General features: G+C 37.8%; 1 protein-coding gene and 1 long non-coding RNA gene across 2 annotated transcripts in view; one reads left to right on the top strand and one right to left on the bottom strand.

Moving 5' to 3' along the window:
• LOC146324833 (uncharacterized) overlaps positions 1-11,289 on the top strand; it is a 30,483-nt gene extending 19,194 nt beyond the window's left edge. Inside the window, exon 3 of the long non-coding RNA XR_014770689.1 lies at positions 11,168-11,289. This is a non-coding gene — a long non-coding RNA (uncharacterized LOC146324833). The remainder of the gene's footprint in view (positions 1-11,167) is intronic.
• ptpn1 (protein tyrosine phosphatase non-receptor type 1) lies at positions 9,094-22,979 on the bottom strand. Its single transcript, XM_084720451.1, has 9 exons — positions 22,437-22,979; positions 19,784-19,874; positions 16,373-16,473; positions 14,587-14,685; positions 14,340-14,477; positions 11,607-11,816; positions 11,224-11,385; positions 10,934-11,094; positions 9,094-9,860 (listed from the first exon to the last, which is right to left on the bottom strand). The coding sequence occupies exons 1-9, from the start codon at positions 22,491-22,493 to the stop codon at positions 9,560-9,562; spliced, it is 1,320 nt and encodes a 439-aa protein (XP_084576577.1). The 5' UTR covers positions 22,494-22,979; the 3' UTR covers positions 9,094-9,559.
• Between the last annotated feature and the right edge of the window lie 574 nt (positions 22,980-23,553).

Raw genomic sequence — 23,553 nt, 5'->3', positions numbered from 1 at the left:
GCACAACCCACAGGTCAGACAAGTTCAGTAGCCAAGTTACTAGAAAATATCTGGCTAACAGATCAAAAAGTGCCCAAGAGCTGTTACAAGTAAAACTGGCCATACACTGTACGATATTAGAGATGTTGTTGAATTCAAGCTCCTACCATACGAGTAAATTGTCTGTGTTCTAAAGCCAAAGCTCATTATTTATGTTCTCACACCGTACGGTCCAGTGGTCAAGCCACGACCTGCGTGCTCACACTGTACATGTGAAAAAGAAAACAAAAGGGTCCATTGGCCCCTGTGGACTCTGGGAAACATTCATTAATTTTTTTTTTGCTATTTTTTGACATTTTATAGACCAACAACTATTAGTAGAGATAATAATCGACCAAATGATTGACTATGAAAATAATCATCAGTTGCACCCCTGGTATCCAGTGAGTGTGCTTTCAGCTCAGCTGGTTGAGGATCAAAGCCAATCTAAACTGGTTAAATCCTGGACTCCATTCTTCTTCTACAGTGCAGCCAAACAGTCGGCTTAAAAAGACAGTATAGACTTACACACGTAGGCTACTATTTTGTTAAAATTCACCGCTAAGATGTGAAGGATGCATTGTTTGTGTGTGTATGTGTGTTTGTAAGAGAGAAACAGAGATTTGGAGTTACTGTGTTTAATTAAGGGTTACTTGTTTTGCTGCTATTCAACAATAAAGAACACCATTTAAAACAATTCATATGTTTATTTCAGTATTTATCTTCCGACTACTGTGGGCACTGGGCGGGAGAGAAACAGGGCACGCTGACAGCTTCTTGGCGCACCCAGTAACAGCTACAGTCCCTTGGAGAGGACCGCTGCACTCAGTCCTGACAATTGTGCTACGATAATGCATAAAGTCGGCAATTTGCTGGTTCGGGTGATTTTTTTAATGCGTATTTTTGCAGATTCGGCCCTGCAGATTGGCTCCCATAACTGATCGGGCCGGTGCAGGTACTGACAAATCCCTGACCAGCATCACTACTCTTTCAGCCTTGATCAATTACTTTAGTTAAACTATCTGAGAAGTTCAGACAGATAATCTCTCTTTGATGAAACTGCTAACAACAAGAGGCCCCAGCTTTTTAATTAGGGGCCATAAGCCAAAAAAGTTGGGAATCACTAACTATTTAATAGTTAGTAAAGAGTTAAACAAGGGGGTCCACTCGATCCATCCACTATCCAGTAGCAACTTGTTAGATTAGCTTAGCTGAAAGACTGTGAACAGTGAGAAACCCGTCTACCAGCACCTTTAAAGCTCACTAATTAACATGTTACCTCTCCCACAAAAAACAAATACCACAGATATGAGAGTGTGAGTTTTCTCAACCCACTCTCAGCACAACAGAGAGGAGCACCAGCAGCAAAAAGCATTTTAGCCACTTAGAAAATGGTTCACCTAAATTAAGTCCAAATCAGTTTAAGTGTGCTCTATATTTAGAATATTTTTTCTCACTTTACCTTGCCGTCAGACAGTCTTTTCTGGTGGGATACCACAGTTATATGAGCCAAATATCTTTGTCTCCAAACTCCATGGAAGAAATCAGTCATGAAACCTCAAAGAACCTGGGAGTTTCTGTTTTACTGCTGCCTTGATCTGTTAGTTTGTTTTTGTTAGGGTGTGACTTGTGTGTTTTAAAAGGTCAATTCATATTCACCAAAGTTTCTTTGGTTGGATCTTTTTTAAGTGGGTAAAATAGCTTTTCTTGCTGTTTCCAGTCTTGACATGAGGGTCATATTTATTTTCATATCATATATCTGTCACAGTATTCTTATGTAATGTAAGCTGTCAGGTAAATATAATGGCGTAAAAAGTACAATAACCACCTCTGAAATGTAGTGGAGTAAAGTCACATGAAATGGAAACACAACAACTAAATTGCATCTAACTCAAAACTTTACTTCAGAACAGCTCTTGAGTTGATCTGCTGAGCTATTTTTCACCCTTGGCCGATACTGAAGACTCATTCACTCCCCTGGCTTTTTGAAGTTTTGAAATGATAAGGGCATGAAGAAACATGGTACACCTGACAGTGTGCTCACTTCCTGGTATCAAGCTTCTATTGTACAGTACTGGTGTGTGTGGTGACTCAGGCTTTGCAGAGTCATGCTTGGAAAGATCCGACACCCCTCGCATTCAGGAATTTCCTGATCCCTGCTCGGCTCCCTGCGAAAATGATCTGCAGGCTACAAAGGAGACTTACAGTCAAAGATCGTCCCACCCACCCGCACAGCTGGCCAGCTATTGGGAAGTTCCAGGTTAATAACTAAACTGAGGACACATGCTGAAAGAGTCACCGAGGCAGTCCAGATATCCTTTTTGGTCGATCATGAGTGTGGAGTCAGCATTGTCCACAATTAGGCTGAGTAAGGAGGCACTGTAGGACAACACAGAGTGCACTTTTGACATTTGTTCCAGTCGCTTTTTTTCAGACCTAAAGGCTTGAATCCTCACCAAAATAACAAACATTAGAATGTATAGTCTTTGTAGATGACACAGATAGATAAGACAGACATTCAAAATGGTGTTTCACTCATTTATTATTAGAAAAGTAGCAAAATGACAGGATCCTTCACCTCAGACAGCATGAGTCATGACAACACAGACAACATCAGACAATCTATTGTTTCAAAAGACACAATCGTGGCTTTAAGAACACTTCCGGTCGCTGGTCACCTTGATTGTAGTTTTCCTACTGCAGAAGAGAGCAGCCTGTTCCATCATGCCTGTTTTCACAGTTTGACGTCAGCACTAGCGTGGTGGTTGGGAGTGCTATTACTCACACTGTTTAAGTTGCATTCCTGTACACATCGTACCATGTCCCTGCCTCTGATTTCCCAAACAGGAAGTCCTAGCCAAGGCTGTTGCCAAATCATCTGTACTACACCGCTGTGGTGGAATTTACTCAAGCAACGCATGTGTCTCAAGACATGTTCTGCCTTTCTTCAGCGTTCACTCGCCATCTTTATTGTGGTCTTTCACTACAACAAACCTAAACTTCTTTTGGCTGTGTTTAGTTGAACAGTCTGGAGATTAATTATAACATTTTGTGCATCTGTGTATTAAAAGGAACTGGGTGTGCTTTCACAACAAACTGTTGAGAAACAATTTTGTATTTGTAATGCCTGCGGTGAGAATGCCCGGAATAGAATTTGAAGTCCAGTTTTGGCAGATAAAGAACTTTGTCATGTTTGTCTGAATAAAATAAGAGGCGCCCAGCATCACTGTCCTCGTAAAAACCGAAGGCACCGTGTGTTCTGCCAGTAGAGGATCACCTCCAACTCCAGGTCACTGTAAATAAAAGGACAATGAATGAGCAAACCCAAGTGACACAGAAAACACGAAAAAGTGTGCTTCACTAAAAGCCAAGGTTTCATATTCACAGAAAAAAGTGGTCAGGGCCCGGTGAGTTTCACGGTCCCACAGAGCCACCTAGTGGTGTTTCTTAAACACTTCATACAGCCTCTGAAAGCAGGAAATTACTAATCATAGTGTTAAATAGATTTATTGCAACATAATAAAAGAAACCCTTAATATGTAAACAATAGCTTCATTAATCCTCAATAAATCATTTACTTATGTTTCAGAAATAATTTACAAACTGTCAATAGGAACTTCTTTTACAGTGTGAAAAAGAAAAGTGAAAAGTTTTAGTAACGAATAAAGTGATCCGATCACAAACAGGTCAATGAAAACGATGATGTAAAAACAACAAAACAAAACAAAATGCTGCAGCAGCACACATTTGAAGTAAGGATGTTAATGATTAATCATTAATCGATTAATTGCCATTAAGAATTTAACAAATTAAAAGTGTATTCATGGATAATTAATCAATAGTTATGGCAGTAATTGCACCGCATCTGACATTGTTTTGTCTGGTGGGGCCATTTGTCGAATAAAGAAACTTAAATTTAGGCTTAAAATGACGAGAAATGGCAAAGAAACGAAAATAAGGAGGAAAAAAACATGTTTAGTATCCTATAAATTATCAATAATTAATGGATTAGTAGCGTTTTCAATTATTGGTTAGGGAAAACGTACAACTTTGCAACCCTAGTCTAAAGAGGTGACTGTGATGGTTAAAAGTAACTAATACTCTTTGTAGTTTGTACTTTTACTTAAGTATGTTTTTAACATCAGTACTCTTACTTGTAATTAAGTAATATTTTAGCAATGTAACAGTACCTGTACTTGAGCACAGATTTTCAGTACTCTTTCCACCACTGTTGGCTACTTATTTCTACTGAAGAGCTGCTCACAAAGAATCAAAATTTTATTAACAGATTATTAAAGGGACATTTCACCCCAAAATCAAAAGTACACAGTTCTCTTCTTACCTGTAGTGCTGTTTATTCATCTAGATCAGGGGTGTCACTCTCAGTTTCATCAGCGTTCTGGTTGCCCTCAGTGGGCTGATTGTAAATGAAAGACTAGAGATACATATAAGTGAATGATAGGAAGATAGAATCTAAAAAGTTTCAGATTGTTTCAGTTTGGGTAGCCAACAAGAAAAGTTTCAAATTGAAAATGTATATTTACTTACTAAATACAACTACTTGATGAGAGTGCCACTGATGGAAACAACAATATGATACTGAGATGCTTTCTAGTATATACTGACATCTAGTGGCCACCTTAAGTGCTCAGATAACAAAATTGTAATTTAATGTATGGACACTGTACTTTCTCAACACAGTTTAAAATGGTATTGCATAAATTATATTGTTTGCAAGCTCATGCAGGCCAAGTAAAATGAGGTGCAGGACTGGATTTGGCCCACGGGCCTTGAGTTTGACATATGTGATCAGGACAATCTTGGTGTGAGTTCCTTCTCTCCAATATAATGGGACAAGATGGTTCCTGGCTTATGGTGCTCAAAGCTCATAAACAATGCATTTGAAAAAAAGTCAACAATAATTACTTTTTCCAGAAATCTTGACCCAGTTACTCAAGATAATCCACAGACCTTGTGAGCAGTTTAATTTAGGAACCGTTTAATTTCTACTGAACAGAAGGAAGCATGTATTTACCGATGGAAGAGGACACCATTAATGTTTACATCTCCTGCTGTCTCAAACACGGATCTTTTGAGCAGACGCACGCTTCCTTGTACACTGTGGTAAGGTGCACGTTTGGCAGGGAGAAAATAGTTCCTACATCAAACTGCTCACAACACACTTTGAAACAGGATTTTTCACAATCTGGCAACCAGATATTTTCAGCAAATTGATATCTTATAACTGATCTATAAAGAATTAGTATATGGCTTACTAACAATTAATAAAGCCAACTTGTAGGCCACTTAAAAAGGTGCCTTCTTAGAAAATGGCACCAATATTTCTGTGCAGCATTTCATTGATTAATGCCTTGAAAGTTATTACTTGATATCATTTAAACTACAAGACCCCATTGGTAAATCTTTACACTGTCTGCCAGCTAGTAAGAGAGTTAAGTTTTGCTGCTGGTTTATAAAGCAGAAATATAGCCTCCAATATAACCCTGGTCAGTCTGAAGCTGGTAGAGGCTCAAAGTCAGACTTTGAATCTGCTTTTAGCTGCAGACAAAGAGAACAACTTCATGTTGATTTTAGTAACTGCTCCCAAACTTTAATCTTAATTAAAAACTCAGCTGCTCCCGTGCCTTTGATTGATTAATTTCTCTGCTGCAGTTTAATTTTCATTATTGAATTTGGGGCCTTTCATTAATTGCACTGTAACTTAACTGTAACGGCATATCTGGTCTAATATTTTGATTCTCTCATAATGGTCTCTTCCACTTGATTTTATTTTGCATATTTCTGTGTTAAATGTTGCGTAATCCACTTCCCCACTTTATGTAAAGCACTTAAAAGTGTCTCTCGTCTGCATTGGGCAGAACACCACATAGTTTTTGTACCATATGACACTTTAAAGTGTCAGTAAACTTTTTTTAAACTCCTGTCACTCACACCAGACTGATGTAACTGTGCCTACAGCTCATTAGTGGCTTATTCTGACATCTAAGGGAATGCCATTACAATTCATGTTTTGATTCATGCAGTTTGTGACGATGAAGCAGCGTCATTAAACGTGACACGATCACTATAATATCTCTTATTAAAAGCAACGTGCGATGACAAAGTGAGGAAAAGTCACTTCAATATCTGCTCCTTCAGGTCACAGAAAAATAAACCCAGACATTTGGAAACACAGAAATGACTGCAGCCACCTTCATGCAGCTGCCTAGAGGCTTGGTGGACAAATCAGCCTTTTTCTGTTCATATTATGACCAAACAATGAGATAAAAACACAGTGATGTGTGACCTTTTATTACCATAGTCATTGTTCAGAAGTAAGACTGAGAATGAGGTTATACTGTAAATGTAAATCTGTTCTACAAACCAGAACAAATCGACAGTAGACTTTTTTTTATTTAAAAAGGAAAACAAATGTAAATAAAAAAATACATGTTTTTGAGCTCAGCATACATATAGAAAAACAGGAAAATCTGGTGCAATGGCTGCACAGGTGCTGAGACTTAATCCCTTGCTAAAGCAAAACAAAAAAAAAAAGTCAGCACACTGTAGACTGAAACCTGATTTGAAAAAAATATATATTTAATAAGAGTGTGTCCTCCTTGCAGAGGACATTTATACATTCTAAAGAAAGGTACAGCTGTCGGACTCAAGTACTGAACTTTGTCGAGTCACAAAAGGTAAACTGAACGCTAGCAGCTTAGCTAATCTCTTCGTAGGACAAACCTGTTGATTCACAAATGCAGCATGCTAAAAAATAACGTAATCATACAAAAACAATATTGCCAGCTCAGGGCCACGCCATGATACAACGGATCATCACTACAGTGTATTGTTTTCATCCCTGTGCTGGTGTTCGATTTTTGGTTTGTTCAAAATCCCTGGTTCCCTGTTCAAACTCAGAGTTTGATAAAGTAAAGGGTGACACGTTATTATTATTAAGTATTTGTATTGCTGGCGAAAGGAGTTGGGTGTTCGCTACTTTGCGTCTCATTGAGCTGGCATTCTTGTGCGTGACTCCACTAAACACACACGGAGCCAGTTTACACCTGGTATTAACACGTGTCCTGGGTGATCTGATCACAAGTGGACAGATCTAAGTACAGGTGTGAATGTACCAAAAAAAAAAGTATTGTGGGCGCATTTAGATCAGATCCAAGGTGGTCTGGGCCACATATGATCCTATTCTTTCCATAGTGTGTAGGCTAAGGTGTCCTGGCCCACACTGAAGGACCGCCTACTCAACTAACATCCCGTAAGGACATCATTTGGTTTACTGTAATGCCAATGACATGTTCAAGCTGCAACGTGCCAAGATAAACAGGAAGTGTTTGTAAACACAAAACCCGCAACATTCCCAGGCTCCCTTAAAAAAAAAATCTTGGAATTTTTGAGAGTTGAGGAGAGTGAGGATAAACTTTGCATAATGTCTACAGCAAATTTTTAATCATTATTCCCTTCGGTTAAATTCAGCATTAAGTACGATACACACTCAGGCAGTGCATATTACCTGGCAATATTTTTAGCAGTAGGTCAGGGTTATGCAGCATTTACTATCAAAAACCTATCCATCTGGAGCTGCAACTAAAATTAACAATTAACTAAATTCTATATTTCCCTCCACTTTTCTTTTTTTGGATTTGAAATCCAGAGGTAGCCAAAACAGACTCAAAACTGGCGTCAGCTAAATTTAGAGGAAATAGTGCCGAGTTGTGGACATAGACACATTTCAGTTGATTAAATATTTTTCTAAAAATGTATTCGCTATAAAGACTACACCAAGTGGAGAATATAAGAATCTATCCAGGCCTACAACAATGATGAATGCATATTAAAATGTAAAAAAAAAAAAAAAAAAAAAAAGAAGTGTCCATAAATAGCTGCACTTGGGTCCTGATTTCACCATTTACACTAAATTTATGAAAGAAGGCAACACTTCAGTGATGGTAAACATGTTCAATTTTACAAATAGAGTAAACAGTAACGGACACAGGATACTTCTTGTTGTCCATGGAAAAAGTCTCCAGACTTCCTTACATAATCTCCCAATTTTGTGAGTTGTTGTGTTAGAATAAACCTTATCAACTTTGTGAAACACAGTCTGTGACAAATTCTTAATTATTTGTGTATTCTTGTAAATTTGGCAAATGCTATGCATTAAATTGTTTAGTCTTTGCAAAAAGAAATGATGTAGCTAGGTGTTCATTTGTCTATAGAGTGTCTGAACTGACATACTTGGACTGATCAGTCCACTTGTGGATCACCCAAAACGTATGTTAATGCCAGACATAAACAGGCTCATCATTTTACAACATGTATCAGTGGCATTCAGGTTATGTTGCACATTCTCTAGGCATTAAAAGCCTCCACGTATTTTATCCACTGTGAAAAAGTTCTCCCAAACAGTAACTAAGCAAAATCCAGGTATTATAACCTTATAAAATATCAACATTTTTTAAATTTCAATTTGAGAATGCCAGGTGAATGGAGAATGAGACATGCCACCGCATCTCTGCACCATTTTGTTAAAAAAAAAAAAAAAAAAAAAAAAAAATCTATGTCACTCTTGAGCCACCAGGGAGCGAAACTGCAGAGGGAATCAGTGACCAGGAGGCAACCCAGTCTACATCTCACATTTGACTCACTGTAAATGTTATATTAATATTTCTCACGGAGTCGATTTAACTCAAGCATCAGTAGAAAGCTCCACTAACTACCACTCGCGCAATTGTACATACACAAACACACGGAAACACACGCGCACAACCTGTATGCACTCGACTAGCATGCCTCCTGCAGCCATACACAGGCCACCGGTGAGGACAGATAACAATTCAATGCCCGCCCCAGCATGCATCTCTTATCTAGTGGGCACAGTGCTGCTTCCCTCTTACTTTCACATATTTCACCTTACTGTTGGGTTTAATATTGACTGATAACAAAAGAACAAAAGACTTTATAAAGTGTCTCCCTTACTGGCATATTTTCAGACAGGCTGGTCAAAACATCTGGCTCTTTGTGTAAGCAGAAGATCGATGAGGTGGGGAAAAAAAAAAGTGAAATCCCAACGGACTCTTTAGTAAAGGATGAAATGGAAGAACGCACACACATTTGGTAAATAAGAGAGGAGACACATGTAAAATGGGCTGACAGGCCATTCATCCTGGTTCACAGAACAGGGGTGCTAAAACAAACCCTTCTCCTCTACAGACCGCGCCTCGTCTGTTGAGTCTGCGTTTAAGTCGGCACACGTATTTGGGATGTGACACCTGAAAAACTGAGGCCCTGAGCATCCAAGATGACATATTGAAAGAACATTTGGGTGGGTAATAAGGATTGGCAGCCAACCCCTCACACTGCATTTGTAAAATAAATGAGTGAACCTGAATCTGCTGAAGTCCAAATAATCCGCTCACTCGCAGAGTAAACCCAGAGTCAAAGCAGGCTGATTGGCCGGCCGAGTCCACTTTGCAACATCAGTGGAGAGACAGGGAGGAACAAAGAGGAGGAGGAAGGACAGACATCAGTGGAAATAGGCTCGATAACAGACATAAGCACTGAGAGCCAGCGCCGTGCACAGGCACACGTTGGCAAGTAGAGGGGACCAGGTCCCCGGCACAGGAGAGCTTTCCTTTGGCTGCTCCGCTGCCTCGGGCAGCTCCTGCTCCTCCGTCTCCTGCTGCTGCTGCTGCTGCTGGGATTTGGTTGGAGCTCTGGAGGTATGGTCTTGGGTTCCTGTGTAGCCATCGAGCTGATTGGCACCATCAGGAGGAGGCTGGGGGGCAGCAACGCTCCTCTGTCGCAGCTCCGTCTCTTGTGAGGATCTGAATGAGGAAAGAGTGGAGTCAGGGTTTAATGTTAATATTGTTTTTCACTTCAGTGAGTCAGAAATACTTGCTTGGAGTCAATTTGACCAACTGTTTTCTTTATCAGCATTTAAAAAGTTACAACAAAGACCTAATGTTAAGAAAATGATGAATAATGTCCATCACAGTTTTTCAGTGTTCAAGCTCGTGTCCTTAAAGGTCAGTCCAAAACCCAAAGATATTCAATTAAAAGATATAAAACAAAGAAAAGCAGGAAATCTCCATATTTGAGAAGCTTGAATTACTTGAATGATTAATCAAAAAATCACATAGTTTATGTTTTTTATTACTTGCACAGTCAGGCAAGTGAGTAGCTAGATTTACTAGTTCGACATGGCATTTTACTTTCCCCAGGCAAGCTGGCAATCCTCACTGCTGAGCCCTCAGAGTAGATCTTTAATCTCCCCAAAGGGCAATTTGGTTTTTATTAGATGGACACAACAGTTGAGATGTTACAGCTTGTTAGCCTACAGTCACTTTCTGTTTACATTGATTACTTCTGATTGGATACAATCCAATACAGATGTATCCTAGCAACCGATCTACACATGACTAAAATCTTTACTATCCAAGTTAAAATGGTGCAACCTGATTTAGCTAATTGCTAGTTTGAAACTAGATGAGAGTTTATGGCTGAACTCTATAACGTTACTAGCAGTGTGTCACTTAAACTGTTTGGGCGTGGTTTCCACTCCATTTTTTTTTTTTTTACTTTGGCACATTGATTACACCGACTTCTAATGTCAACAGCTCTGTGTAGCAGATAAACAAAACACCATGTACCAAAAGACAAAATAAACACACTTTTCACATGGCTTGTAGCGGTCGAATCCAAACAAAAGGTTCTGTTGTGTTTCTGCAAACACTTAAAAGCTGTGATGAAACTGCTGCTTGATTATCTGCTGACAGAAATGCAACGTCATACCTGCTGCCTCGATTCAATGAACCAAGCGGCGTGTCGGCACGGCCAAATGACAGTATGAGAGATAATCAGAGTCAAAATCTTTCAAAAACATTATTTGGATTATTACCCCAGACTGTGGGTCAGCATCTGCTGGATGATCTCATCATTTTCGGGAAAGAAGGATGGCTCAACTTTGCAGTTGTGTGGGTCTCTGGGAGGAGGAAGAGGAGGAGGGGGGGTGAACTCCGGAGGATCGTCTTCCTCGTTTGAGAGCTCCTTCCATGACTCCTTGAGGAAAAAACAAAATCTTTTTGAGTATTTGCAAAATACTTCTCTAACATGCGTTTTTTTCCCCTTACAGAAGAAGACACACTTGTGCCTTAAGGACAAAGAGCAGAATAGAGAGGAAGGACTTGCCTGCAGAGACGTATCTCCCTTGATGTATTTGGCACCTTCAATGACAGCGAGGTAGGAGAAACGAAGCTGATCTGCTGTCTGAATCAGGCCCATCCGATAGCGCCGCATCTCCAGTAGCACATCACGAATCCGCACTGAAGACGGGTCTTTACGCATGGACATCTAAATATAACAGTAAATAAAAGTCTTGAGCTTTAAGGGCTCGATAAATAATAATATAGATATATTAATAAAATTAATATATTAATAATAATTAATTTTAGCTTCTAAATAAAACTGTAAAAGAGCTGCTGAGTTGTACAGCAGTGTCAGATAACTTCCTGTACAATGTCAAGTCTGGAAACGGCATGATTTCTCAGTAACAGCCAGAGCTCTGTACAAACCAGTAAGAGGCAGGTGTCCACAAGACAAAATGTCCCAGAGCGTCCGATGCCAGCGCTGCAGTGCACCACCACTGGCCCCTGGTCCGAATTCAGACAACCCGACTCTCGCACTTTGAACAGGAAGTTAAGGAAGGACGCAGGAGACTCTGGTACCCCAAAGTCAGGCCAGGTAGTGTAGTGAAAATGTAAAATCTCACGAGTCTCTTGAGTCTGAAAAACAAAAAGAAGAGGACTCAGAATTAAAATGCTGCATCCCTAAACTGAAAACCATGTCTGCCTTTACACAGGGGTGGACAGTAATAAAATACATTTACTTGAGTGCTGTACTTAAAATTACTACAAGGAGCTTTCATGTTGTGTTCATTTTGGAGGTCCCTGTGGACAAAAATGGTTTCTACAGTAGAAACCACAAAATATAACAACAAAAGCAAAATTATCCAAATAAAAATAGCTTCTTTTTAACATTCTTCTCACTCTAACTTTAGCTGGGAAAATGTAAACAGTAGTAGATTTAATTTGGTTTGGTTTTGGAACTTGTGACTTTTACTCCACTGCATTTGAAAGCCAAACATTGTATTATTGACTCCACTAGATTTCTATGAAGGTTCACGTTACTCGTTACTTTAAAGCATATCTTTGAAGTCAGCAGATTTTCTTTTCTTTTCTATAATGCAATAAGCCGTACACTGTGATCATCACACTCCTATGCTGCGCTACATGTAAACTACTCCTACGCTACGTTTAACATGATGAGGTTGGGTAATGAAATGTGTCGGCAGTACAGCACCAGTCCCTATGCGAGTGGCACCTACAGGAAAGAATTACAATGCAGATTACAGTGCCTCGTTTCAGTGCCACACACCTGAGCTGTCGATTAAAACAGTTACCCTCTGGTGTGGACATTAGAGACGCTTTACCAAACGTGCCAAGTTAACATTACAGCTGCACTCTCTCTATATGACTCAAGCAGTCAGGTTCAGGCTTTCTTTAGAAATGAAAAAAGACGTTCTTTAATATATTCAACCATCATTCTGTGCTTCTCTTTTGCAGAAGTATCATTTCAGGCACTGTACCATTTACAACAGAGCACCCATGACCATTTCTGAACTCCATGTTTGAGATGAAATGAGTAAAGATTCATATCATTTTTAAATGTTTGCTCTGTTTACCGTACTTTCTTCAGTTCCTGTTTTTAATAAGTGCCGTTCTTATTTTAGAAGTTTGTCAAGTACAAAGTCATTGCTGTGAGTGTGTGGGTGATGGGGAAGGATATTGTTTTATTGCGTGATGCACTTTGTGTTGCATTCTGTTTGTAGGAAAAGTGCAATATAAATAAAGTTTGATTGATTCATTGATTCATCACTATGCACAAAAATTCACATGAGAAAGCATCTCAAGGCATGTAAACCTATTTCATTCTTACTAATCATTTTAAACAAAGTTGTCTGTGCTTGTTGTAGTTGCATTTTTTATGCTATGGTTAGTTAAATTAATTTTTAAGATTTTTTGTTTGTTTGTTTGTTTGTTTTTTACATAGATTTACCGGCCAAGTTGTCATATCAGGACGAGGTTCTGTGGATTTACTGTTGACACGTTTCTTGTGGTTCCTGTAGCTAACAAAAATACTACTAACTACACAGAATATAGTGCTTTCAAAAATATGCTTAAATCTTGTCAAATAAACACAATACAATTATTAGGGATGAGTACCAAAGCCCAGTATTAAATTGGCCCCAGGCTAAAATATTAGTTAAGAAAATGTACATTTGAAATATTTTTAAAACCAAGTACTTCAGGCTGAGTAAAGAGTCTCTTACTATCACTGAGTGGATAGAAATAATTCAGGAGATTTATGCTATGGAGCAATTGACTTGAAAAATATTAAAAATGCAGGTCCTATTTGAATCTGAAGTGATTTCTTTATATATATATATATATATAGTCTGTTTGGGGAATTTTATCTTACTTTCTTCTGTACCAACAGAACAGATTTCTTTAGTTATATATGAATGGGAGACAAATCAAAGTCATCGATAACAAAGACTTCTAGGATCTCAAAGGACAATCGTGGACATAAAGGCTGTTACCACAATATTAACCAGATCCATTTCATTTTTATTTTACATGATGTTAGGCAGGTCACATTATCTATTATCTATAATGACCATGTATGTTGTCCCCTGGTCTGTCTGCTGTGGTTTGGTCAAAAAATAATGAAAGTTTGAAAAAGCAAGTACTTTAAAGCTCCTACAAGCCCCCCTGTGGACAAAAGCAGTATTGTTTCCACCACAATAACCACAAAATATGATGTCAAAAATAAAATTATCTGAATAAAAATCTCCTCCTGCTTCTTTGTGATTGTCAAACGTCCTGCTCAGTGTGACTCTGGCTGGGAAAATGTTAACATGGGATTATTTAATCTCATTTCAAGAAGATTCCAACCCATTAAGCCATTAAGAAAAATTATACAGAAATAGCCGATCTTCTCACTGATGGTCTTATTAATTTATGTAGGTCATATAAAGACATCAATATTAAATTAAGGCTAAATTATTAATGTACTTTAAAAGCAAGCACTTCAGTACTTTAACTCAAGTAAAAAAATGACTGAACAACTTTCACTTTTATTGGAGAAATATTTGGCCAAGAATCTATGTTGCAACTAAAGCAATGTAGTCATGTACTTGGTCCACCTCTGCTTTTACACACACGCTCTGGAGATAAAATACTTACAGACAGGTTTTCCAGCTCCAGCTGACGGACTGTGTAGTACGATTTGATGTCTTCTGAGACAAGGGTAAGCTTGAAATTGGTATCTTCGAAGATAGCATCTTTCTCCTCTCGCTGAGGCCAATATTGGGCACATTTGACCTACAGGTTGCACACAGCACAGCAGAAAGGGAAAAGCAGTGAGTTTGCTGGAGCAAACGAGACATACTGAGACTGTCACACATGAATAAAGAAAGACACCACTGCTTACAGATCCTTTCTCTATGACTCGGTTCAGCATCACGACACCGCGGGTCCTCTGCTCCCACACCATCTCCCAAAAGTGGCCACATGTATTTGGAAGGGGTCCCTGGAAAAGAATGACGGCTGTGTTAGAAGAGTGGTTTTTATTCTTAAGACTACTAAAAAAGAACAGTGCATCTATTTAAAGATCTCGCCAAGGCATTTGATATTGTTGATCTTAAAACTAAAGACCACTTTAGAAGAGACTATATTGAATCTTCAGTCTTCTGTCTTAAAATTAAAGCCTGATGCGCATCAGATTATCAAATTCAGCTGTATATTTTGTTCAAAGTCCTTTCTCTTCTTTTATTTAATCACTAAAATCTCTCAGCATGCAGTGTCCTCTTACTGTCCAACTGCCAAAATCCAGATGAAAGATGACAACAGCTGATAACAACGTTGATGCACTCGTCTGAGTCACTCGCAGCAACGAGCAGCGAGTGATGTGTGCACTTTTTACTCGCCCTGCATTTCAACCTCTCAGGCTACATAGAAATTAGCTTGAGAGGAAGACTGCAGGCAACTTCAAAGCACTTTCACCTTTGTCTGCATATTTCTCGTGTCAAAAACCTTTTTTTAATTTATGTTTTAATATTCTCCTAAAGAGATGCTGCAAATGCACATCAACAAAAGATGAGACAGTAAAGCACAGTGTTTTTTCTAGTAAAGGTGGAAATACATAACTTCATTTAAAGCCCGATATTTAGCATTTATAGACAGTAAACAAAACATTTAATAAACGGTTTATAACACACTATAATCGAAGTGTATGAAGCTATACGGACATTCAGTAATGTTTCAATGTCCAGGTCCCATAATTTCATGGCAAATAGTTGTAATTACCAAGTAATATATTTAAAAATTACCCACAAATTTCATGTTTACTCATGTGATACTTAGCAAGTACCGTTTTCATGTAGTGGGTGGTAACTACAAAGCTACCTATGTAAATGAAATCAACGCTTGCAAATTATCACTTAGCTATTATGAAATCTGGGGGTAAATTTCAAAACCGAGTGTGAAATAGAAGACAAAAGAAAAATGTACATAAACAGAAGAACTGTGATTTTGCTAGCAATATATAGGCCTATATATATATATATATACACAGTCAACTTAAAATAAAATTGGAAAAAAAGGACAAAATGTAGATTTGTGTTTAAATGAACTAATACAAATACAGTCAGACCTGCGCTGTGTGTGAATCTAAATGTGTGAGCACCCATAGGTTCCTACAGGGGGAATTATAGTCCTGAACAAACACATTAACAAATATTTATATCTGCTTACAGCTACATTATGATATTTTATAAACTCTATTAAATGTTTACTCACACTGTTGCCAGTTTATTAGAGACACCTACCTTAAACTAATGCAGTCTAATACAAGAGTCCCGTGATAAATTCTGCCTTAATGTTTTAGCTGAAACGCTTTTAGAGGGATGTTGATTTAACTTTACGATCATTATGGAGGATGTAGTTTGTGGTGCTGTTCAACTGCACTGCCTATTGTTTCTATTATTTTGTCCACCCCATATTTATCAGTGAGCTCAGGCTATGTATATTAATGTTTATTTATTTTTGGAAAAACCTCTGACTTCATTGTGGAGTCTTCCCATGTATGTCATAGCCTCCACCTCCGCCCACTTCTTTCCTAATGACACAATTATAAATATTGTTTTTGCAGAGGAGGATTATCACCGTCTGTCCTGCAACACTCCCAAAGGCACATCCTAAATCTTCTCTGTGCTTACCTGAGTGAGAATATATTTCCTCTGTGCCTCTTCTGCTGTTATTAGGCTGGCATTAATGTAGTCATTCGTGCCCAGCTGCAGACATATTCTGCTGTGGTCAACTGAGGGGAAGAAAAGACAGAATCGTGAAAATATGCCTTTATGTTGATAATATGTCACAACCCTCGAGGGAGTATAAATGCAGTTCTCAGACCAGCGCAGCTGCTGCAAACATGTGACAAGTGTGTCTTTGATCAAAACACAGGTGTTAAGACTGAGATGGATAATGTCAACTACTCTTCTTGCTATTCAGTGAGAGAACATTTCAGTTAAACAGTAAACAGCATGTACAAGTTTCAGGTTACTGATTTTCACATCTTGTTAGGAGTGGGTTACAAACACGCTTGATGGCATATACAGTAAGTATTTGCAAGCTGGTTTGCACAATTTGCATAGCTTATTCAGTGTGAAAAGAAGGAAACCACATAAAGTTCAGCTGTTGGATTGTGACGTTACGGAAAAAACATTTTATTGAATAATAATTCATTAGAAAACCCTGAAATAACATCTACGTCAAATAGTTATTCTTGCCTGAAAAGATATGTCAGTGGTCAAATGCAGTGACATCAAAGAAGGAATATTTATTGCAACAATGAAATTTATCCTATGTTGCACTTTTTAGACGGTGTTTGCAAAGTGCTTTAAATAATACAATGTATGGTACATGGTGAGAAAATAAAAGGGGGTTCAAAATACATACAACATGTATAAAATTAAAATGAAAATGTCATTATAAGCTACTCTAATATGTACTAGATGCTTCTGTAGATCAACTCTAACTTTTTAACAGGATTTTGTATGCGTTGAGTCGTACTGTTTACACTGTTTTAAAGCTCCAGTGTGTCGGATTTACAGGCAAAATGTGGGCAAAATAGAATTACGTTTTCATTAGTGTAGAATCACCTGAAAGTATTAATCGTTCTTCAGTATTTTCGTTACCATAGAATGAGCTGTTTATATTTAGAGAGAGACGTGGGGCCTCTCCCACCGTGTTTTCTGCAGTAGCCTAAACGGACGAACCAAACACCAGCTCTAGAGATGGTATTTCACATTTTGCATGAGTTTCACAACCACCCTCGGTTCTCCTACAATCTTGGAAGGGGTGGCAGAAGCAAAGTCTTTGCAATCTGCAAGTTCACAGTTAGATGACTGTTAATCCAACACACTGGTCCTTTAAAGTTGTTGGGACAAATTGTCGTGTCTCTCTTTTCCCAGACTTTCATTGCAACTTTACTATGCACGAGGGCTGCAGTGGTATACCGGTTACACTGTAAACAGGAGGTATGAACATTTGCTTATCCACAGCAGAGGGTCTCAAATTTTCCTCAGTCGAAGACCGCTTGATATATAGAGTATACCGGGGACACCTTCATGTACCTGTAACTCGACATGGAATATTTTTTTTACACTTCTATGTGGTCATGTGAGAGAACACAACAAGAGAAATTCATTAGAAAGATATTAGATATGTAACAATATTTCTAGCATGTCAACACACAATACCCATGTGAAGACAGATGGTTTCCACCATTAATGGGTGACATGTGGGTGATGTGTTACAGATTGTTAGATAGGACATAATCTATGAACTGGGCCTATTTTAGATACAAACATTTGTTGAGTAAAAAAGCCTTTTGAGAATGAAATACTTTTATATATTTTACTTTAAATGAACGAATCTGAAAGCTTTTCACACACACCCTTGCAGAGTGTTATGGACCCCTGTGGGTTCCCAGACCCCTGTTTGAGAACCACTGATCTACAGTATTGAATTCTAGCATATTAGTGTTATTAAGAATATATTCTAGTTTATATAAAGTTTTGTGTTTGTCAGGACATAATATTTTGTGAACTTATAATAAAGAGTTTGTTCAATATGCACGATATGGTAAAAAAGTCTTTATTTCATTATTTTGACTGAAACTGCAATATAAGATACAATTAATGGGAATTATATATATTTTTTTCATTTTTACTGACAAAAAAAAGCTATTAAAGTCATGATATTATTACATTTGCTGAGGTCTGTATCAAACAAACATGCTGTCTTTTATCTGGAGCAGCCGTTCCCAAACACTGGTGGGTCACAGGACATTTTCTCAGGGTCCCCAGATAAATAAAAGGCTATGGAGGAAATTCTGCAAATTTAAGATTTAAAATGTGTGTACTGATTTACCGATGAGAGGGGGAAACAAGAGCCTTTTAATTCCACCTAAATGCACTTATTTTGTCTCATTTATGAAGTCAGCTAAAAAAAAATTCCTGACAAGAGGAAATAAAAACAATGAGACTTCCTGTTATCTCGGTTATTTGTCATGTCTAAAGTTTTAACATGTGTATAAGTTTGTGTTTTCAATAAAGCATCAAGACAATATATGATGATTGAGAAATGACAGTAAAAATGTAAAGGAATCTTAACTTATGCACAGACAAAATTTATTGATAAGGCTTGGGTTGTGATGGTTTGTAATTTTTAAACAGTAGGTCCCCAGCAAAAAAAAAAAAAGTTTGGAAAACACTGATGTGGAGATCAACAAGATTTTTAGACCAGGGTATCTGTGCAGCACTACAGTACTTCAAAATAATTCTGTTTTCTCATACATTTTTCCTGCTTCAAAAGAATCGCAATTTGGTTTGGGTTTGGATATTGCACTTGGCCATATTGTGATTTTCATAATATTTGGATTAATTGTGCAGCCGTACTGTATACCATGTACTACACCCTAAGTACATATGCAGTAACATGTTTGCTGCTCTTGAAAAGAGGACACAAGTATGAGTATGAAGTGGCAACCTTTATAACCTCACTCTGTCCACAGTGATGCAATACTCTGCCTATTGTGTAATAATGACATTGTGCTATTTCATATAACTATTACAATGCTTGTACCTGAGGTTTTATTTAGATTAGGATTTATAGAACATTCAACTGTGGAGGACTCAATTTCTCACTGCTGTTACTTTAAAGGGACAGTTCACCCCAAAATCAAAACGTTTTTTTTTTTCCTCTGGCCTGTAGGGGTTTATACACATCTAGAACAAAGTAGTTCCTACATGAAACTGCACACGACGTCTGATGTTGAGTAACAGGGTCATCATTTCTGGAAAGAGGCATTGCTTCTGAGTTTTTAAAATGTTTTTTTTTTTTTTTGTCCCTTTCAGAATCAAAAGCCAAGTGCTGTCTAGTTTTATTATCTTTGAGAGAAGGCAGATATCTCCAAAACTCAGAAACTCACGGCAAAACAATCTACATCTATAAACAGACTAGAGATTTTGATGTGAACTGTCCCTTAAAAAAATCATGATGTTTGAGTAACTTTAAATATTTAAAGACTGTTCTGTCCAGACAGGCTACAAAAATCAGCAACTTACATGGGCTAACATCTCTGTAACGATTCCGATTCTTGTTTTCGGGTAATTTGGCAACCTTGCAGGGGAGTTCACACGACTGCTGACGAATCTCCTGTGACAGATTAAAAAAAAAGAAATAGTATTATGTTAACATTACATTTATGTCACATCAAAAGTCTGACGCAATATCAATATTGCAGCCTTTTAAATTATGCTTTAAACCAGAATATAAGCACATATGAAGGATCTTGAAAGGAGTTGTTCCTTCCCATCTTAAATTCTGTTGAAAAGAAATATGTGAAGTTCGCTTACTGCAGATGTTGTGCGACAACTCCCTAAAAGTGTCTTATTCATGTGAATGTGTGGGAGGTGAACACATCTGAATAAAAAACAGCTGATTCACACTGAGCTGTAATTAATGGAAATTTTGAACAAACCATTAAAACAAGCAGACTGAAGGCTGGAATATTAATGACGACTTGAAAAAAATCTCCTTTATTAAATAACAAATCTGATTTGTACAGCATTTTTTTTTTTCTTCAAATAAAATTTGTTTTTCCTGGTAAAGGGATAGTTCAGATTATTTCATGCAGGGCTGTATGAGCTAGAACTGATGTGCACAGGGTCAACAGCAAAATGTATTTCAGCCATTTAAAAAAAGATCTGCATCAGTTACGCTAGATTTAGAACATTTCACCCAACCAGTGGAGTCTTTTCTGACAGGAAACTGCTGTTATATAAGCCAAATGAGTACCAAACTTCAGTAGTTTTATGGGACCAGCCATATTGTTTCAGTACTAGAGAGAATAAAACAAACTTTGTCATGTGATACCAAATTTCGATACCTTAGGCATGAATCTCCAAGTAGTGGTTTATTTTTTATGTAGTAAAACTGCTTGGAGTGGAAAAATGCTGAGGTGCTGAAACATAAAACTAAAGAACTGAAACAGACAACTTTAAGTTCAACCACATTGTGGTAAATAGGTTTAGATTTTTCCTTGAAATAGCTTTGAGTCAGTAAAACGAAGCTGAAAATGAAACTAAAGATTTGTACCATAATGTATTTTTGAACCAGGCCTAAATATTGTTCTCTCCAAACCAACCAAACTCCATATTCAACATCAGCAATTTTACATGGCAGAACGTGGAAGTTGCTGGTCTACTGCTGTGTCAATGGGTTAAGCAATGCTAAAGTGGTGACCTTTTAAGTGTCTAAAATATGTTTTGTTGTGGACCCTGTCCACAGCAGTTCACTGCTCAGCTTCTGTGCTGGTGCTCCTCTTTGCTTTTCTTAAGTGGTGGCATGCAGACTTACTGTAGGTCATACACTGGCAATCAATAAGTACCTCATACAATCCCAAAACAAATAACCCGAATTATCCCTTTAATTTAGTGCTTCCTCTATCCTTCCTTCTCAACTAAAAGAAAAGAAAAAATAGCTAGCCATGACTTAAGCATGCGCTAAAATTTGTCATGAATTGTCTTTGACAGTGAATGTTTGAATTGTGTATGTAAAACTGCAAAGCCAAACAATGCAGCAGTTTGTAGTGGCCCTTTCATAAAATAAAATAATTAATTATGTAATATCAAAGCAGCTATTGTCACAGTCGGTATGGTACTGAGTCATTTTTTTATTGTGACATTGCAATATTCAATGTATTGTTACGTCCGTAATGGACAATCCATTAAAATGAAGTGATGGAGAACTGATATGTTTTTGTCAAAAGCACCCGCAAGAAGAAATGGCAATGGAAACTAGGATTAACAATTTGACCTAGGGATGTAATGAAACTAAAAACTCAAGATTACTCCCACAATGAAAGGTCTATGATACAATATTTCTCAAAATATTTAAAAACCAAGGCAAATAACGGCTTCAAAAAACATCCTTCATTACTGTAAATAATAAATCTGTTTACAGCAAATTTTTTGTTCTTTTAAAATCTGACTTCCTTTTAACTTAAAGTGCCTCTGCTTTCCTTGTTTAATAACATAAAAGTAGCCAGCCATGACCTAATTTGCAAAAACCTGGCATGAGTTGAAAGTGACAACAGAAACCAAAATTTACAATTTGTACTAGGGATATAACTATACGAAACTATAAAGAAACTGGAGGTAAGACAACACCACAAATTAAAAAAAAAAAGTCTAAGATAAAAATATGGAAAAATTATAATTTGGAAAACCAGCCATTACCTTATTTGCAGAAATTTGGCATGAACTGTCTTTGGAAATTAATGCTTGAATTATGTATGCACACTTACAAAACAGAAAACAGTCAGTAGTAGTCCTTTATTAAAAAAATAAATAAATAAAAATAGTAAAACAAAATGGTGCAATATGTAATACAGTAGATATCGTCACAGTCCGGTTTGGTATGGAGACAATTTTAGCTCTGATATCACGATATTCGATATATTGTTACATCTTTAAGTGGTACAGACACAGTGTGACAGTCGGTGCTGGGATGTGCTGCTGCTGTGAGACCCGGACAGACACATCAATCATCGGACTGGTCCAAGCAGGCGGAACACGGACAAAACTAAGGACGAACAGGGCTGATAATAACTACAGAAATGATTCAGACTGTTCATTATCTGTAATTTGGCCTAAAAAAAAAAGTGTCAGCTTCACCAACGGTCCACTTCCACCTTGATTTGCCAAGAGGTCCTACCTGATAAACGGCGCCCCATCTCCCGGTTTCATCGATTTCCCGAAACTCGGCTTCCATTGCTGACAGTCCAGCTGCCACTCCTTCTCCTTCTACTTCTTCTTCTTCTTCTTCCTCCCCAGATGTGGACGCCCGCAGGTCCCCGGTGATTAAACAGTTTGTAGTGTAACAGTGTCCCGCGGTAGCTGACAACTGTTCCTCCACTATTCAGTATTTCTCAGTACGGCGGCTTAGATTACCGTGCTGGTTACCTCTCTCGGCCTGGTTAGCGGAAACACGCCGCTGGCTCCTCCTCCTCCTCCTACACGGTGTAGCTGCCGCTGCTGCTGCCTTCCTCCGGCGGCTAAAAAAGACCAAAATCGTGCTTTTTAAAGAGATAATATCCAGCCACGGGTTTTCTGGGTATGACGCGGGATTTATCGGTCCTTGTCAGAGCAGGATATGCAACTTTGCTTGTATGAGACAGTCACTTTACCTTTCCTACGGCAGCTGTAGAGGCAAACCGGCGGGGACGCGCGGAAGGCATCTTTTTATTTTTTTTCTTTAAACTTTATTTAGAACAATACCGCACATACAGGGAACACTGTTTTTCATTTCTTAAAACAATATAAACAGAAGGATAATTTAATGATAGACAAAAAGTAGACAAAAAAATAAAGTGATGATATTTGTACATAATAAGAATATGCGTACTTAAAGGGAAAATTAGGTACTTTTCATGTGGATGTCCAGTCATTGTTGATGGTAAATGTATTCAACTGAAGCAATAAATTCCCATGTGTGCTTTACTTGGGATGTTAATGATCAGCCATTAATCAGTTATTCAACATTAAACATTTAACCAATTAAAACTGAATTAATCAATATTTAATCACTGGTCTAGACAGTAATTTGTTTTATATCTCTAATTATTACTTGATTTATAATTTTTTATTATTTTCAATTATTAGTTTAGGAAGATGTGCAGAATTTACAACTGTATGCTATACATTATTGACATATAAAGACAGACAACATGACAGCTCCCCAAAGGGGAAGCATCTTGATCTGCCCCTGGTGACTGGCTGCAGTATAGGTCATAAATCACACCCCCTCCATGTCAACAGATGGGACATGAGCC

Source organism: Lutjanus erythropterus, chromosome 6 (genome assembly GCF_056507025.1).
Source record: "Lutjanus erythropterus isolate fLutEry1 chromosome 6, fLutEry1.hap2, whole genome shotgun sequence".
Lineage (NCBI taxonomy): Eukaryota > Metazoa > Chordata > Actinopteri > Lutjaniformes > Lutjanidae > Lutjanus > Lutjanus erythropterus.
The sequence above is the reverse complement of the archived record's forward strand: the minus strand, read 5'-3'. Positions and strand labels throughout refer to the sequence as shown.

Bases quoted from the DNA above. Each gene is read 5' to 3' on its own strand.
- ptpn1 (XM_084720451.1), bottom strand. From the start codon at position 22,493: ATGGAAGCCGAGTTTCGGGAAATCGATGAAACCGGGAGATGGGGCGCC. The intron at 14,478-14,586 runs GTAAGCAGTGGT...TGCAACCTGTAG, and splicing joins GAGTCATAGAGAAAGGATCT to GTCAAATGTGCCCAATATTG. The intron at 11,386-11,606 runs GTTTGTACAGAG...TGTTATATTTAG, and splicing joins TGGACACCTGCCTCTTACTG to ATGTCCATGCGTAAAGACCC.